General features: G+C 36.4%; 1 protein-coding gene across 1 annotated transcript; it reads right to left on the reverse strand.

Moving 5' to 3' along the window:
• Positions 1–9580: 9580 nt before the first annotated feature.
• On the reverse strand, positions 9581–11449 carry LOC132175659 (protein ASPARTIC PROTEASE IN GUARD CELL 2). The gene has a single exon (XM_059587674.1). It carries the CDS (start codon positions 11410–11412, stop codon positions 9958–9960), a length of 1455 nt encoding a protein of 484 aa, XP_059443657.1. The 5' UTR covers positions 11413–11449; the 3' UTR covers positions 9581–9957.
• Between the last annotated feature and the right edge of the window lie 5835 nt (positions 11450–17284).

Raw genomic sequence — 17284 nt, forward strand, 5'->3', positions numbered from 1 at the left:
ATAAATAAATAAAAAATTGAAGGGTAGCCCCACCCCCCAACCCCTATGAGGTGGCCGCGAGCCACCATAGGGGTGGTTTACCCCAGGTGGTTTGGGGTGGCTCGCGGCCACCCCTTTCCACCCATGGGGTGGCTTTTATAGTTAGTGCATTTAGAAGGAAAGTGTTGTCTAAAAATTTTAACCTCAAAAAAATTTGGACAATTTTACACTTTTAAATGCAGTAAATAGAAAAAATTAAAGGAATTTGAAATGAAGAGAGTATTTTTTGTGGGTGCTTGGGACAACAGTAACTCACAATTGAAGATCCAACGGTTGGAATTTAAATCATAAAAAAGGGACGCCTGAGAATAAATGTTTGTCAATAAAATTTTCTTTGCCTTAATTGAATAGAAGCTGTGAGCATTGGGTAGTGGAAAAAGCTCTCAACGTGCACGTTGAAAGCTGTCCACTGACTCCACTCATTTAAAATTTTTGAAGACCGTTCTTCTCCTGCACACGCATCTATTGTAAGCTCAATATATAAGGATTTAAAAAATGATCCAAATCGATATTTAAACTTGAGATTTTTTATCAAACGATTGGAATTTAATTCATCACAGCAGCTGTATCACGTCCTACAGGCACTTATGTCCCACACGCACTTCTCTCAATGGCCAGCTGTATCTCGTCGACCGAAATCCGACCGTCCTATCTTAAAAAAAAAAACAAAAAGATTGTGCGGCCAAATCCAAATTCAACCATCTGATCGTTTGATCTTTTAAAATAAATAAATTAGATGATCAGAACAAAATCTGACCGTCCGATCATTAAAAATAGATCGGATGGTCAGATAAAAAGGTTGTTAATTTATATTTGACCCTTTATTTAATTTAACTACAACTTATCATTACAAATAATTATTTACCACATCAAATAATATATATTGATCATTGTTTTTTTGTTACTTTTATATATATATATATATATATATATACAAGCTTATACGAGCGTGCTCATGAGCCTAACCGAGTCAAGTCAAGCTTGCTTTGTTTAATATTCGAATAAAGATTTGTGTTCACAAAACATTTCGTTAATAATCGGATCGTACACGAGCCGAACTTATACGAACGAGTGTAAACGAGCTGAGTCTGAGTGAACTTCTCTTGTTCGGGTTTGGCTCGTTTGAATTTTTCTCGAGCTGAAGGACGAGCTAAAAAATTGAGCTCGAGCTCATAATAAGTTGAGTCAAGCCGAGCCAGCTTTATATTTATTTATTTATAAATTTAAATTTTAAATACTCTTAAACGGCTCAAGAAGCGAGCTTGCATATAAGCATTTGCTTAGCCTAACTAACCGAGTATGAAGTATGAGTTAATACAACAAGGCACTTTGTTTCGAAGAGAGAGGATATGCATCTTTTATAGATAAACAAAATTGGGGATTTGTGTTTTTTTAGTAATGTGAGACAAGTTAACAAATTGTATTTAGACTGTATTGGAACAACACCGCCTAAATTTTTTTTTTTTTTTCAACATCTCTCTCTTAATCTCCCTCACTAGTCACATTGCATCTTTCACCCTAACTCTCATTTCCCACTCTCTCACTCTCGCTCACCAGACAAGCAGTGAATGAGCTTGTTCACGAGCCTAATTGAGTCGAGCCGAGCTTGCTTCATTTAATATTCGAGCCAAAACTTATGTTTATAAAGCATTTCATTTAATAATCGAGTCGAGCATGAGCAGAATTTATACAAGCCGATCCCGAGCTCGCGAGCGAGTGACTTGCTCACTTAACACCCCTATACAAGCCCATCCCGAGCAAACAGCTTGCTTGTTTAACACCCCTATGCGTGACACATGTTGTAATTTCATTGAAACTGATACAATCATAAAAAACAGTAACAAATTTGTCTAGATTTTTCTTTTTTATGAAATTTGATAGTAGGGATTAATTTATTATTTTTACATATATCAGGGAGCTCCTATTATGCTTAGGCTATCTTCAAACCACAAGGAGTTTATTGTAAATTAGTAAAAGTACGGGGACTTATTTTATAGTTTTACTTTAATAAATTGACAACTCAATTTGAAGAAAAATTTTGTCTTATTTTCTCTTCTCTCTTGCATCTCAGGCCGCTAGAGAGTAAGCAGCCTTGGAGCCAAAAAGAATGGGTGTTTATCGGAAACACCCGTTCAAAATGCAATTGGTGGCTTATTGGATATCAGAGACTTCACTACATTGGCCCATTGGGTATCAGAAACTTCAAGCAGTTCTGAGGGCTATAAATAGGCTGCGTAGTACAAAAGGTGAATGCTTTCTCTTATATTTTGGGTGTCATCGCTGGGATAATGGTTTTTGCAGGGTGTGCTTTTTTTTTTTTTGAAAAAGTATTTTAACTTGTGATAAAAGTAAGTACTTTATATTTTAGGCTGTTTGTTATTTATTTTTTATTTTTTTAAAGAGATTTAACAAACAAAGGTGAATGTTTTTTCTTATATTTTGGGTGTTATTGCGGGAATAGTGGTTTTTTTTTTAAGGTGTTTTTTAGTTTCTATTTGAAAAAGTGTTTTGATGTGACTTAAAAATAAATATTTGTAAGTATTAAATTGTTTATTAACGTTTTTGTTTTGAAAATGACAAAAAAGGTAGATTTAACAAATAAAGGTGAATGCTTTGTTTTATATTTTGGGTGTTATCGTGGGGATAATGATTTTTAGATTATGTTTTATATTTTTTGTTTGAAAAAGTATTTTGATGTAACGTTAAAGCGAATACTTTATATTTTAAATTGTTTGTCAATATTTTTGTAATGTAAAAAAAAAACTGAAGATTTAACAAACAAAGTTAATTCTTTTTTGTGTTTCCTGGTTTTGGATCAACCTCTCTGTGTTTTTGGTCCCTGAAGACATGTCTAAGGAAGTACAACAAGTCATCAATTGCATTTTGAATCGGTGTTTCAAACAAGCACCACTGAATCTTTGGCTTGAAAGCTGCAGCATGCTCTAGCCACTTGAGATACGAGAGAAAAGAGAAAGAAGTGATTTTTCTCTTTTATTAATGTTAATGTTATTTGGGATGTGATCCTTTTTGTTTAAAGTAGTGCATTTGACGAGATCACATGAATGTTCAAAGTTTTAGGAGAAAATGAAGCTTAGATCTACGGCATTGTTTCTTTATCATTTTTTATGTTTTTTTTATTCGTAAGTTACACACTCACACCAACATGAACCCATAACGTCACTTCCACCTTACTGCCAAAAAAAAAAAAAACTATTTGAGATCAAATTCATTGGGTGTTTTTGTGCTATTTATTTATTTTGTTCTTGATGTTGCTGCATATTTTTCTTTTAATAAATTTACTTTACTTCTATTAAAGAAAAAGGGTTCTGGATAAACTTAAAATACATGAACCCAAGAACTGGTACAGATATTTGAGGTGAGTGGGGTTCCAACTTAAGATGTGCGCGTCTACATCATTCTGTACACAAATTATTTTACGCACAAAAAAGATACCAATATCCAGAGATTCACTTCATGGGTGCGGGAAGCTTCAAGCTGTTTTTGAGAGCTATAATGCTGCTTCGTACAAAAGGTGAATGCTTTCTCTTATATTTTGGGTGGCTGGGATTGTTGGGGGGTAAGTTTTTCTTTTCTGAAATGGATTAATTCACTGTAGTGGATATGACTTAATATGATCCATGACCATTTGAGTATCTTTTTTTGCTTCCTTTTTTTGGACCTACCTGTGTCTCTGTGTTTCCCTATTTCTTGTGTAACCTAGCGGTGTCTCCCAAGACTTGCTGCTTTGTGTTGATTCACGTCATATGCATGTTTGAGTTCATTTTAGGACAGGAACTCTGTAAGAGTATAAGACATATTAGCCCCATTATTTTGTGACAGTGGGTTTTATAATAAATACAAAGAAAAGATGATTTCAGTTTTCCCTGACTTCTCAGGAAAATGAATATAATAGCCCTACATTATTTCCATGAAAGAAAGTAATAGAAAAGGACATATCAAATGTTATGATGATAATGGTTGAAGTAAAGGGTTAGTTGACAAAATTTTGGAGCAAGTACCCCCCACCCGCCCTAAAGGAAAAAAAAAATGTATAACTTTATGCTTAAAGTTTGTATGCATGATGAGCAAATTGATATAGTTGGGTACAGTCTTGGATTTTTTTAATGCTTGAAAAGGTTAATGTAAGAAATACTGATGAAATAAGGATTGGACTAATTGTATGTGCTAATTTTGCCCCTTGATTTATAATCTTTGTATTTTGGTTGTGGTGTATGTGGTAAAATCATCAATATTTTGAGAAGAAAATTTGAAGCAGTGGTGCCCATTGAAGAGACTATGAAGTTGTTAAAAGAGCAAGCAAGATCATAGAGAAGGAACAAGGGCATTTTTGTATTGAGATTAACAGCGATTTATAATATTTATGGTATCATGGTCTCCAAATGATCAGTCCTAATGAAATTTTAAATGGTGTTTGATTAAGATTTTATGACCATATATTCACCAATTCAATTCAATAAAGTACCTTCAATTTTCTATGACATTCTTCTTTTTCTGAGTTTGCAAAATCCGAGTCCTAGTTTATGGAACTGAAAATTATGAGTTTGTGTGTTGTGGGCACATGCTGCTGCTAGTACTTATAAGTTCTTGTTAATGTAACTTTTTGCATCTACTGGGAAAGCAGTCTGAATGTTCTCATTGTTGCTATAGTGTATACAGGGCTTTTGTAGATTTATGTTACCTAGTTCCAAGGGCTATAAATAATTAGATATGTGTTGGTGTTCTTAAGTTTTTAATTGAAGGCGCGGTGTTTTCATCAACTATGTTTGATAGAGCTCATCTGAGAAATGTTTTACTCTGGGCACATTTTGTCACAGGAAGGACTTCAAGAGATGTGTGTGATGAAGGAGCGATGAGGAGGATGAAGAAGCTTGGTTAATTATCTATTATCTTAATATTTATAATTTTCATTTTCCAGTTTTAGTAAGGGCATTTTAGAAAATTAAACCTGGAAAGGAGCAGATTTATGGATTTTATTACAAATGGGTTTTATACTATTCCAATAGGGGTTGGCTCAAGTGGTAGAATTCAGATCCCCTCCAATTGGGGAGAAATTATATATTCTCCAATTGTTAATCGTGGCCCTTCATTTTAAATCTAATGGTCTATAAAATGTCAGCTGTTTTTGTATAACCGATTCATTAAATGCTGGCTTTTGTTTTACCAAGGTTTAAATAATTTTATAGACCATTGGATTTAAAATGAAGGACCACGATTAACAATTGGAAAATCTCTAATTTCTCCCCAATTTGAGGGGATCCGGATCCCAAGTGGTAAGGGTCTTGATTTTGGTGGCATTCCCATCAAGCTTAAGGTTCGAATCTTCTTGGGTGCAAACAATTCATTGGGGCCAGTCCGTCGGCGAAGCCAAAGTATTACCCAACAAGAGTGGGTATATGAAGTGGCTCTGGTTTGGAGGGGTTCCTCATCATAAAAATAAATAAATAAATAATAATAATAATAATAATAAATTCCAATAGGGCTTGAGCTTGTTTTATTTATAGTCTTCGAGTTCTAGAAAACTTGGTGACTAAGTATTGGTGATAATTATAAATAGTTTGTAATAGCCTAATAGGCGTTAGGGTTTAATGGTGGTTTCCTAAATTTAATTTTTTGGAGCTGAAACTTGCTTATTTTCTTGATTATGGTTTCTAATAAAAGCGTTGTAGATTAGAGCTTTCTTCTTATGCTCTCTTGCTCGTATATTTTAAGTGAACTTGACTTAGATGTGATGAAGACGTCTTTATGTATCTGTACATGTTTATATGCCTTTATGCATGTATGTATAATATCCTCAATCTACTTCATCATTTCACATTTGAACAATTGTTTCCTCTGTTAGGCTGCTCACTGATTAATTGTGTATTTGGTCATTGTTGTCGTTCATCTCATCTTTCATCCCTTAGCAAATCAACAACAGATAACTACATTAGAAGAATGTTCTGTCACATGACCTTCCATTCTAACTCTTCTAGTATCTGATGCTTGTACAGGATCCACCTGACCTGATGGCCCTGTCATTAACTTGTGTGCCTATGTTTTCTGCTATCTATGTATATCATAATATTTGCAAGGTGGTCATAATACATGCCTTGCACCTGAATGTAAAGAACAACTTGGTTCCAAGGTCACTTTTTGCAAAGCTTGTTGAGCAGTTGTCTGCAGTCCTATGAGTTTTCAGTTCACTCTTAGTTCAGTAGTTCTGTAGAATGATTATAGTTCATCTCAAATCAGAGCTGTTCTTCAAATTATGTGGGCACATTATAATATGCATAGTTCCATGAAATGTAATTGAAGTTCTTTGTCTTCGAAAAAGGCATACACAAAGAATTGCCATTAAGGTGTTAATGCTACAAAGCACACAGCAATTCGTTCAAAGCTACCAGCTGAAGGACCAATAAGAGCAATTAATTTTCCCCCATGGATCAGCATGTTGGTCTTGGTGGGGATTTCACTGAACCAGTCTTGTACCCAATACAGGTGGCTTGATGGCACAATGACTCTGGGTGCAAGGGACATGGCTTAGATATTTCAACACTGATTCAGAGGCTTGGCCCCTACCTTGTGGAACTGTAAAAACAATCCTGGAATGCCTTTAGTTTGTTTTTCTTCTAATGCTGTATTTTCTTTTGGCAAGGTTGGTATCAGTAATAAAGGTATCTCTAAAGTCATAATTGTATTAGCTGACAAAATGTTGTTCCAAGATAGGATATTATTACAAGACCACCCTCCTAGATGTGCTTTGTGGTGGTACTTTTTGTGTTAACCTTGTGGAACTGTGAAAACAATCCTGGAATGCCTTCAGTTTGTTTTTCTTCTAATATTTTATTTTCTTTTGGCAAGGTGGGTATCAGTAATAAAGGTTTCTGAAAGTCATAATTGTATTAGCTGACAAAATGTTCTTCAAAGATAGGATATTATTACAAGACCACCCTCCTAGATGTGCTTTGTGGTAGTACTTTGTTAGCACAAAGTGATGATATAATGCACGATTGTTTCAATGACTATTATTTGTTGTAGGTGACTGTCATGCTCGATGTCATTAAAAACAAGAAACATTGGGTTAAACATGGTTGCTGCATGTCATGTTATTGGATCTTTGGTGGAAGCCAACCAAGGAAGACTAGGCTGTTGATCGAGCACATAGAATTGGACAGACTCTTCTTGTTACTGTAACATAGATCACTATCAAAGACCAAAGTGGGGGCTTTGCCACTCTTAATGGTGAAGTTGGTCTAAATACCGTGTTCTCTGATTTACTCCGTGTTCTGGATTTTGGTAATTTTGCACTCCTGATTTTCTAGAGAAAAAGAAAACAACTCAAGAGACTCAAAACTTGAATATTGATCAGTGAATGTGACAAGAAGATAATTTGTAGCTGCACTTATAGTGCCTGCTGACACTGTGGCTCAACTAGCCTAGAAAGTTTAGTGCATTTCAATGGTAACTTATACGAGTTTTGAGGCCCATGTAAAGGCATTTTTGTTCTCATCAATGGCAAACAGAGTGAACTAAACCATCCAGTAAATGTGCTCAGATGGCCTTTTCTCCAACATTTTTTTGTGATTCAAGTGGCAGGTGATATTTAGACAAAACTTCTTAGTGGCATCCAATCTGGCTGCTTTTTTGTTCAATGCCCCTTGTTGTAAATATAGAATTCTGGGATGCTGTTGATTTATATGATTTCATTGGATCATGGCCTTGCATCAGAGGTTGGATTGAAGGACCAAAAAAGGGGAAAGAGAAAAGAAAGAAGGCTTGGCAGGAGCCTGATTGTGGGTGGTGGTGTCCACTCAATCAAGCTACGCATTTTCACTTCATAATTTTTCAGCTGTCCATAGAAATCATGAGATGCCACACCTTGGTAGGAAGGAGGATAGGGTAAAGGGGATGTGGACCCAATTAAGTTGGACCCGGAAAAGATGAAACTTTGAACCTGGATCAATGTTTCTCACAGCTTTGCTATGCTTATACATGCTCTTTCTTTCGATCAAAATCTAGTGAGTAATGCTATTTAGTAGACTATTATGTGGCTACTATATAATTGGGATAACGTGTCATTGAAAATTTGTCTTTGATTTTTTTATTTTTTTTACAAGTGTTAATCCAATGACTGATTTTCATTACCAGATCATGAAGTTGTATAGTAGTCATATAATAATACTAAATGACATTACTTAAATCTAGTATTAGGCAGCTGTTCATATTAACCCCTACTTCTCTCATTGATTCTTTGACCAAGTATGTTACTCTTTCCACCTTTTGTATATTCTCTCTCCTTTTGTGGGGGGCGGTGTGTGTTCATCAATTTTCAAGCTGAAGTACTTTAAATAAAGGGAAGAACTTGAGCAGAATTGGGTGTTCAATCGTGTTCATTCTAACATTTATAGAATATCTAACCAGTAATATGAGCAAAAAGTCAAGAAACTTAATTGTATATGGGGTTTCCTGGAACCTCTTAATGTGAACCTTTTTTAAGTCACATGTGCTTTTACTTTGGCTTAAGCCCCTTGAGGCTTGAGCCATTTTCATGGAATTTATCTTTCCAACCTTTGATAGATTGAACTAAAGAATTTGCTCAAGCACAGGTGAGCACTCAAAAGATTTGGTACAGTTGAGAGAAAATTGTTTAAGTGATAAAGGACTTCCAAGCAATAATGATTTTGTCCAGTGCTTTTTGGCAAAGTTAGGGCAAAGCTTTTCTAAGCAAATGATGTTATCCCAAATCATGCTATTTTCTGAGCAAAGCTTACCTTGCTTGTTCTCTTTTTACTTATTTCCCCTGCAAATTTTCCAACTTTAGTGGGCCTCTTAAAGTCCTCACAAAACCCAAGGCGGGTTAATAGGGTAGAATTGTGTCCTTTATTTTTTTTGACGGGGTAAAATAGACCGAATCCCTTGCAATTGTCTATTCTTGCAATCAGACAAGCAATTATGAAAACTCGAACATTTATTCAAGTAGGTGGATCTTATTAGGGGCCTCTCACAATAGCTATGGACTGCAATCTGGATAGGAGATTGTAGCCACTAGCTACATCCCAAAACTCAAGTTGTCAGCTTGTCATGATTCTTCTTAATTTCCCCAATATATAAAAGGGTGGAAAGTAATATCTTAAACTCAAATCTTTCAAAATAGGAAAAGCAAACCCTTTTTGTAATTTGCTCAGGTAACAGGAGGGGTGACCAAGATCCCTAGTGATAGCTTCACATGCACACCATGGTGGCTCCCTGTTTGTCTTGTGATTCAAACCCTAGAGAGAGAGAGAGAGAGAGAGAGAGAGAATCTTTCTATTGGGGAAAGATAAGAAAAAGATGATGTTGGGGCATGTCTAGTGTATAAGGATCAAAGCCATCATAAAGACTGTTTGTGTAATGAGAAAAGGGGGGAATTGGACTCTCTCATGGTACATAAAGGGTTCTCTAATACCCAAGTAGTAACTTTGCTTTTTTCCTTTTGTGATTCTTTTGACTGCCTTCAAATTTCTCTTAGGGATATACAACTCTTTTAAACTACCACTTTCCATTAACCCTTTTAAACACTATTATAACTTAGTTTCTCACTAAGTGGAAAAGCAAACCACAGTATATAATTACATTACCTAGAAAAATAGCAGCATAACAACATCAATACCTTAATTACATTAGCTAAAATAATGAGGCACCTGACAAAATTATTAATAAAATCACAGAAGATTCTCCTGTACTTTTACAGGGAAGATTGCATCCAGTTAAAAAATACTGGAGTTCTTCTCCAATCTTGTAATCTTCACCATAAATTTTTGGGCAGGAGATCTCCAGTGTATTGAGAATTTTATTAATATATTAATATTGTTATGTGCCTACTTTTTTAGCTAATTTAATTAAAATAATAATGATGTTATATGACCCAAAATAGCAAAATTAACAAACGTTTGGACCAAACCCCATATACCCAAGGGTATCAATGGAAATCTGGATCCCTGCTTGTTGAATGTTCCCCAAAATAGAAAGTCCAGATGGGGATGGAGCAAATGCAAAACAAAAAGTTCCCACATCATTCACAGGGACTAGAAAATTTTGTGCCGGAAGGGTAAGGATTAATCCACCCGAGAAATAGAACGATACGGTTGGTACCCGAACCGTCACAAATCCGGATAGATCATAGCATGTGTCAAAAATGGACACTCCGGAGACCCGAGGAAGGTTCCTGGTTTGTGCGATATAAGCGTCGCGAAACGCCTCATAAGCCAAAGTTGGCAGCCTCGACACCGGGGTGCCGGTGTCCATAACAACCCCTCCGTCACCCAATTCGGTAAGCCGGAACACATCTTCTGAAATGGGTACCTGGGTACCTCCCACTCCGAGACCCGAAAGCCCAACATAGTAGAAACTCGTAGCCCGTGGATTCCGGAGCAAGGGGACCCACGCAACCCCCACGGGAAACGCTCCGCGCCCGAACTCCATCCACCCGGACGAGCCGGTGCCCCGACTTGCCAAACAATAAGTGAACGCACCGCCAGCCTGCCCGCCAAGCTGACCCAGAAACGACATGGACCCGCCTCCAAGGCCCAATAACCCGGAGGCTCCCACGAACATGCCTCGATTCTTGTGCCCACACCCGATGGCCACATGCTGAATTGTGGTGCGACCCAACGTCAGCGTCTCGAGCACCAGCGTGCCTTTGGTGTAGGACCCGTCGGCGTAGGACACCTCGTACATACACTGACCCTTGTGGCAACCGCCGCCATCGAGGCGGTCGCACACGGCGGAGCTGCAAGAAACTCTGGAAAACGAACTGGAATGCGCCGGGTTGAAAACCGGGTCGGACTGCGGGTAACACTGGTCACAAGGCTGACACTGAACCCACACAACATCACTGCCGAGATCGATGACCATGTACTGAGTCGTCGGAGGGCTACCAACGCCTATCTGAATCACATATTCCCAGGTTCCATGATCCATGCCGGAAAGCACCTCCGACCCGAAATCATCCTCCACCTGAAAAGGAGGACCGCCACCGGAACTACCATTGCTAAGACGGTGAACAAGGCCGGCGACCCTTCTAGCGTCACGCTTCATGAGCTCGAGAAAACGGTCATGGAAGTTGGTGTGATGGGGTGCAACAATATTGTCTCTGTGCATTAATTCCAGCTTCCATTTTTTCTCATGGGTGTGTTGTGGTGTCTTGGTGGGCTTGTTGGATTTGATATCGGCGATGGTTTCTTTGACTCTGAAGTGCTGGAAATCAGGGTAGCGCGGTATGGTGTTTTTGGCGTGGTGGGTTGCCGATGAGACGGCGGAGGAGATGAGGTGGAGGTGCAGCAGCACCGCCAGCACAATGATGGGTAGTGGTGCGCGCACGGGTGGCATGGACATGGTGCTCTGGGAATTAGGCTTTTTCAGTGGCTGGTTAGCTTCGGCTTTTGGAGGTGTGGGGGTGGATTTATTTGGTTTGGGTTTTGGGGATGTGGAGAGGAAAATGGTGGGCCGGGGGGTGTTTCTGGAATTTAATGGTGTGAATGTGGTTTTTTTCTGTTTTTTTGGACTGATTTATGACTTTTTGCAAATATTCACGTGCCTTTTCTTGCTACTAGTGCAACTTTGTTACCAGCTTTTATCAATTATGGCGCGAGCGGTCTATGTTATATTTATCTCGTTAATCCTTAAATAATTAAAATTTATTGTAGTTGATATGATAGGTTTTTTTTTTTTTTTTTAAAGATTTCAAACCTTCATCGATGACAAATAATCATTCTGGGACAAATTCTTTCCCGCTTACAATATCATAGATACATGTTGAGATTTTTCTAATCCAAACTCAATCTATGACAAATCTAACAGCCTCCTAGCCAATGAATGAGTAGTTGAATGGTGTCATGTAGATTTTTATGTCAGTTTATTTGTAAGTTTAAATAATATTGTTACATTGGACATACCCGAATTTAATTGTTTAGTAGCTAATATGATAATAACAATCTTTTGTAAGTATTAGACATACCCGAATTTAATTATTAATGCTAAGTACTACACCTCTATCCCATATTCTTATCTCACTCGCTTAATATGACAGTGTTTATGCTTCCTTTTTTTTTATTTTATTTTTATTTTATATATATATATATATATATTTTCTAAACAAAGGCTGATTCAAGAGTTGATGAACTCTATCACATCAACCCAGTGAAATGGAGGTGAGATGAGAGTATAGTATTTAATAAAGAGTAATGCTATATATTACACTAATATCTTACTTAGTTGAGTCTAGCAACCATTTATATATTTTTAACAATTTAATAATAACTTATCCAGGGGCTACTAATGTTGTATATATTTCTAAAATATTTATGGAAAATTTGTGTGGTATATATAACCTAGCTTTCTTTTCCAACAATAGGAAAAATGATTGATTGATATATATATATAGAGAGAGAGAGAGAGAGAGAGCATCTTTTGTCTGTTTTCTTCTTTTTTCTCTTAACTACTGCCACACTTTAATGGCACTAACATTCAGTTCAAGACTAATGTTGTTTTGATTGTCATGCGTACAGCCATTTTATTTATTTAAATTAATTATCTGATCATATTCTATAAATTCTGTAAAGTATATAAACTTATTAGCATTACTATTAAAAGGAAATGATTTGAGAGAGAGAGAAAGAGAGAGAGAGAGAGAGGAAAAAGCGAAGGGCGGTCATCATCAATGATAAAATAAGATGTGCTACCTTTTCTACTTGATGCTTTTTTATGTCTGGCCCTTGAGCAACTATTGTGGCTAAAGAAAATATACCCTTGGATCCCTTATGAGGGTGCTGCTTACTAATTTCACAAGTGTTAGGTAAGTTCTTGAATATATATATATATTAAAGAGTAATGCTACAAATTATGTTTTTATGTCACAAGTATTTAAACTTGTTAACATGACGGTGCTAAAAGGGTCTGACTGATTGGTAATGGCACATTAGTAAAGTGGAATAAAAGTGTGGTGTATAACATTCCTATGAAAATATATATTTTTGAACCGAAAAATAAAGTTCGATCTTTATAAAATAAGACTTGACATCTCATTTATGCTTTGCATCCCAAAAGAATTCTTGATTCCTCCATATTCCCTTATTGCAGCCTTGAACTAGCTAGCTACGAATGAATTGATAAATGAGAAAAAGAAAAAGAAAAACAATAATAATTAAGAAAGAAGATAAAAGAAATATTGTTGTTGAAACAAGAGTTGGACCTTGAATGGTCTCAACAATCCATGAAAAGCACAAAAGGTAGGCAATTAGAATAATATGACTTGACAATTAGTGAATTGCATTCACAACATGACATAAATGATGAAGATTGACTCGTGTGTTCAAATTCAACATGAAATTCGCCATCATTATATGTTTGCTAAAAGTTTTTATGCTTTCTTGGATCCAAGAAGATTTCCATGTTTTAAGGAAAAAAAAAAACAAGGCATCCATCAAGCAGAAACTATAGTGTTTTACTATCATTTCAGTAGGTTCTATGTATCATATTTTTGGAACAAAGTGGTTCTTTATCCTCCCATATTGAACATAGACCATATTATTATTGAATTCTTAAAGTGATTGATCTAGATAAGGAGGTGTTCTTCTAAATCCATTTTATGCTGCACCCCTATCAGTCTATCATATCTCTTGTAAGGTATCATACATGTATATATATTTTGGTCAAATATTGGTGTACCGCATAATAAGCTTCCAAAAACTGCGCCTTTAATGCTCGTTAGCCGGCCGAAACAGGCCCAGTCTCAATAAAGCCTTTTATAGGCTGGCCAGACCCAACCTCACCAAGAAGGACGGGCGTACAAGTCTGTAGCCTATCCATTGCCACCTGGACTACTGACATTTCTTTATTTTTAGGGGATCAAAAATGTGAGCCTAAAAGAGTGGGAGCCACATAATCAAATCAATTTAATGCTCGTTAGCCGGCCGAAACAGGCCCAATCTCAATAAAGCCTTTTATAGGCTGGCCAGACCCAACCTCACCAAGAAGGACGGGCGTACAAGTCTGTAGCCTATCCATTGCCACCTGGACTACTGACATTTCTTTATTTTTAGGGGATCAAAAATGTGAGCCTAAAAGAGTGGGAGCCACATAATCAAATCAATTATCCTATAAACCTCCCTCCTAACCAACACCGTGTGGGAAACACACCATAAAGAGAAGGGAATTGAGTCATTAAGAAGTATGTTCAATTCTAGCAAAATATTCTAATTCTATTATTTTTTTTTTTTTTTGAGCTCTCTTCTTTCTCCAAGACAAATTTTGACTTAAGAGTCAAAGTGAATCCCTGTTAGACCTCCAATGGGACACTTTGAACTTGATCTTCCTTGTCTTTGTGGGTGGTATTTTTGGTTGAGAATAAGAGGTACTCGCAAAGGTTTGATGGGAGTAATTTGATTGTTTTTTCTTTTAAAGTGCATTTGGTTCCACAATTTTGTAGACTAAAAGTGCGTTTTTAAACAAAATCGCAAAAAACATTTCGTTTAAAAGTGTGTTTAAAAAAATGGTGTTTTGTAAATGTGAAAAAATTTGCAATTTTTAATCTAAAGAAAGGGCCGAAGGGGGGGGGGGGGGTTTCGAAGGCCGACCCGTAATTTTACTAAACGTTAAAATGCGTTTTAAAAATTATGTTTTCATTAACTACCTTTTTAAATTCTCTCTTTTTTTTTAAACCGCACGTTTTTGGAGGATGAAAGTCGTATGTTTCTTTTGGGAATTGAATCATTTTCAATATATATAGAGTAAGGAAACTTTATCTGAGTAGTATATGTACCGACTTTGTGGGTTATCTTTCCTTGGCAAAGACTAATTAAAGACGAAGACTATCTATCACTGTATATTTAATTAATTAGCTCCATGAATTTGAGTGGAGCTTTAAAAGTGAAAGATAATGTGTTTTATTTGAGCTTTATGGCCGGTATTTAGCCTTTTCAAATAAAACCTTGAAAAGCTTTAGCTACAAAAAATAAATAAATAACAACATAAATAAATAACAAAGAGCCCACCACCCTTGTGAGATATTAACAAATATAATATATAAATGTAGCACTCAGTACTTGGCATGCACCAACGTACATTCAAAACTTAGGAAAAAATTTCACTTCTGATAGCTAGAAAGAGTGACACTATGAAATACTTAGACTCCTGCCCTTTTGGCTTTAGATACTGCCTTTCCGGTCTATTTTTATTTTTATTTTTTATTGCTATTGTTCAAGATATAAAGAATCGGGTCATTTTTTTATTGGTTTATTTTAGTTACAATGTATTTTTCATTTTTATTTTTTGTTGGAGATTCCATCCCTTTCGGTTTTAAATCCCATGTAACCCTTCCTTATTTGATTTTCATGAGTATTTCAAACAAAAATCTAGAGCATATGCTTGAAATGAGTAGAGGTGAACTACTATCCTTTAGGCACTAGATTCAATTAGTAGGGAGCCAATCCCGTGTAACCTTTTTTCTTATTCAATTAGAAAAAAAAATAATAATAATTAGTAGGGAGCCTAAAATTAGTTTTAGGAGGCCACTTCATACGAAAATACTAACTCTATAACAGTTTTGACAAAAGAAATGATAAAAATCACGACCCTCCAAGGCATATTAATATAGATTCATCCCTGTTTAGGATATATTGTTTGGTGTATTGGGTCACATCTAATGAACATATATCTTCTTTTCTTTTTTTTCTTTTTTTTTTTTTTTTTTTTTTGCTTATATATATATAGGGCAATTTTTACGCATGATCTGACCAAAACCATATGATTCTAAACAATTGATGTAGCTTTGGTTAAAGTTTGCACTTTGCACGCGTGATGTGATGCAGGCAGTAGGGCACAGGACATGCATTTACATGCATGAAAGTTGCAAGCTGTTTCTAGCTGCTACACATGCATGCATAATAATTCCAGTACATGGACTACCCCATATGCTTTATCCATGGAAAAATAAGTACAATAATAAAGGTGTGCAGGTTAGGCCCGGGCCGCGTCTTAAGAGTTAGCTCGATCTGGGCGGAGCTAGGTGCACCGGCCGGTTAGGTCGACCCATCCTCATCCTCCCTCCGGCCACCACTTTCCATCTCCCTAGACCTCATTTGGAAGGCCAGGAACAACACCATCCACAATGGAAACCTAGCTACCCAATGCATTAACCTTAACCCTAGCTAGTTAGCTCTCAAACCAAATCAAATATTCTTCGAGCTTTTCCCATCTCCATGCTTGGCAATCCCTTGGTCCTTAATCCCCTAGCCTCCCTGGTGCCCCCCTCCCCCTGGCTTTATCAAAGTTAATTTTGATGTTTTTAACACATCCTTTTCCGCTCTTGTGGCTATTGGTAATCTTTATGATGGGTCCATCCTCTTTTCTACAGCCACATTAGGTCTCCCTTAATATGACCCAAATGTTGGTGAGGCTATTCAATCAACAATTAGTCACCATTGGTAAATATCCTTTTTAAAGAAGACTCCTTGATTGTTATCAATCCTTAGAGCACTCACATCTTTCAACTATTCTGTTGAGCCATGTAGCAAAAAAGACCTCACAACCGACTAGTCAAAGTGACAAAGTGTGTATTGAGCTGTTATAGTTGTAGCTCAACAATCCATAGCTAATAATAATAAAAAGAATCCAATCTTGTTATCTCTCTTTTTTGGGAAATAGATAAAGTAGATAAATAAATAATATTTTAAATGAAAAAGTAAAAGTTAATAACTAAAATGTTGAACTGGATGTATGTGCTTTTGAAAAGTGAATAAGATTAAAGCAGAAAAATGTGACCGTTTAGCTAGATATTTTGGTAAGCCAAATATAAATGCTCTTAGTCTCCAATATAGTGACCTTACTACTGATTGAAGAATTCCCCATTTGTTTATTATAGTTTTGCTTTACTCATCACTTTTAGTAGCGGGACAACCATCATCAAGATTGTAGGAGCGCGATACAACATCACACATTAGGCCGTTACTGTAATGCTCCCCACTGAACATTCGGCCAGAAAGTTGGATTTGGGTTTTTAGTTTTTTGGGGTTAAATTCAAGTGAATGTTTGGTTTTTAGGTTAAGGCATACTCAAGGCCGGGGGGTTAAAAATTGAAAAAAATCGTGGACTTAACTCATCTTATAAAACCGGTTCAATAAGATAAGGTTGCCCATTCTTTATAAACATGCCCAAGATTTTTTTCACATGCAATGTGAGATCATTCCTCAACACCTTCCCTCACGTGCAG

Source organism: Corylus avellana, chromosome ca3 (genome assembly GCF_901000735.1).
Source record: "Corylus avellana chromosome ca3, CavTom2PMs-1.0".
NCBI lineage: Eukaryota > Viridiplantae > Streptophyta > Magnoliopsida > Fagales > Betulaceae > Corylus > Corylus avellana.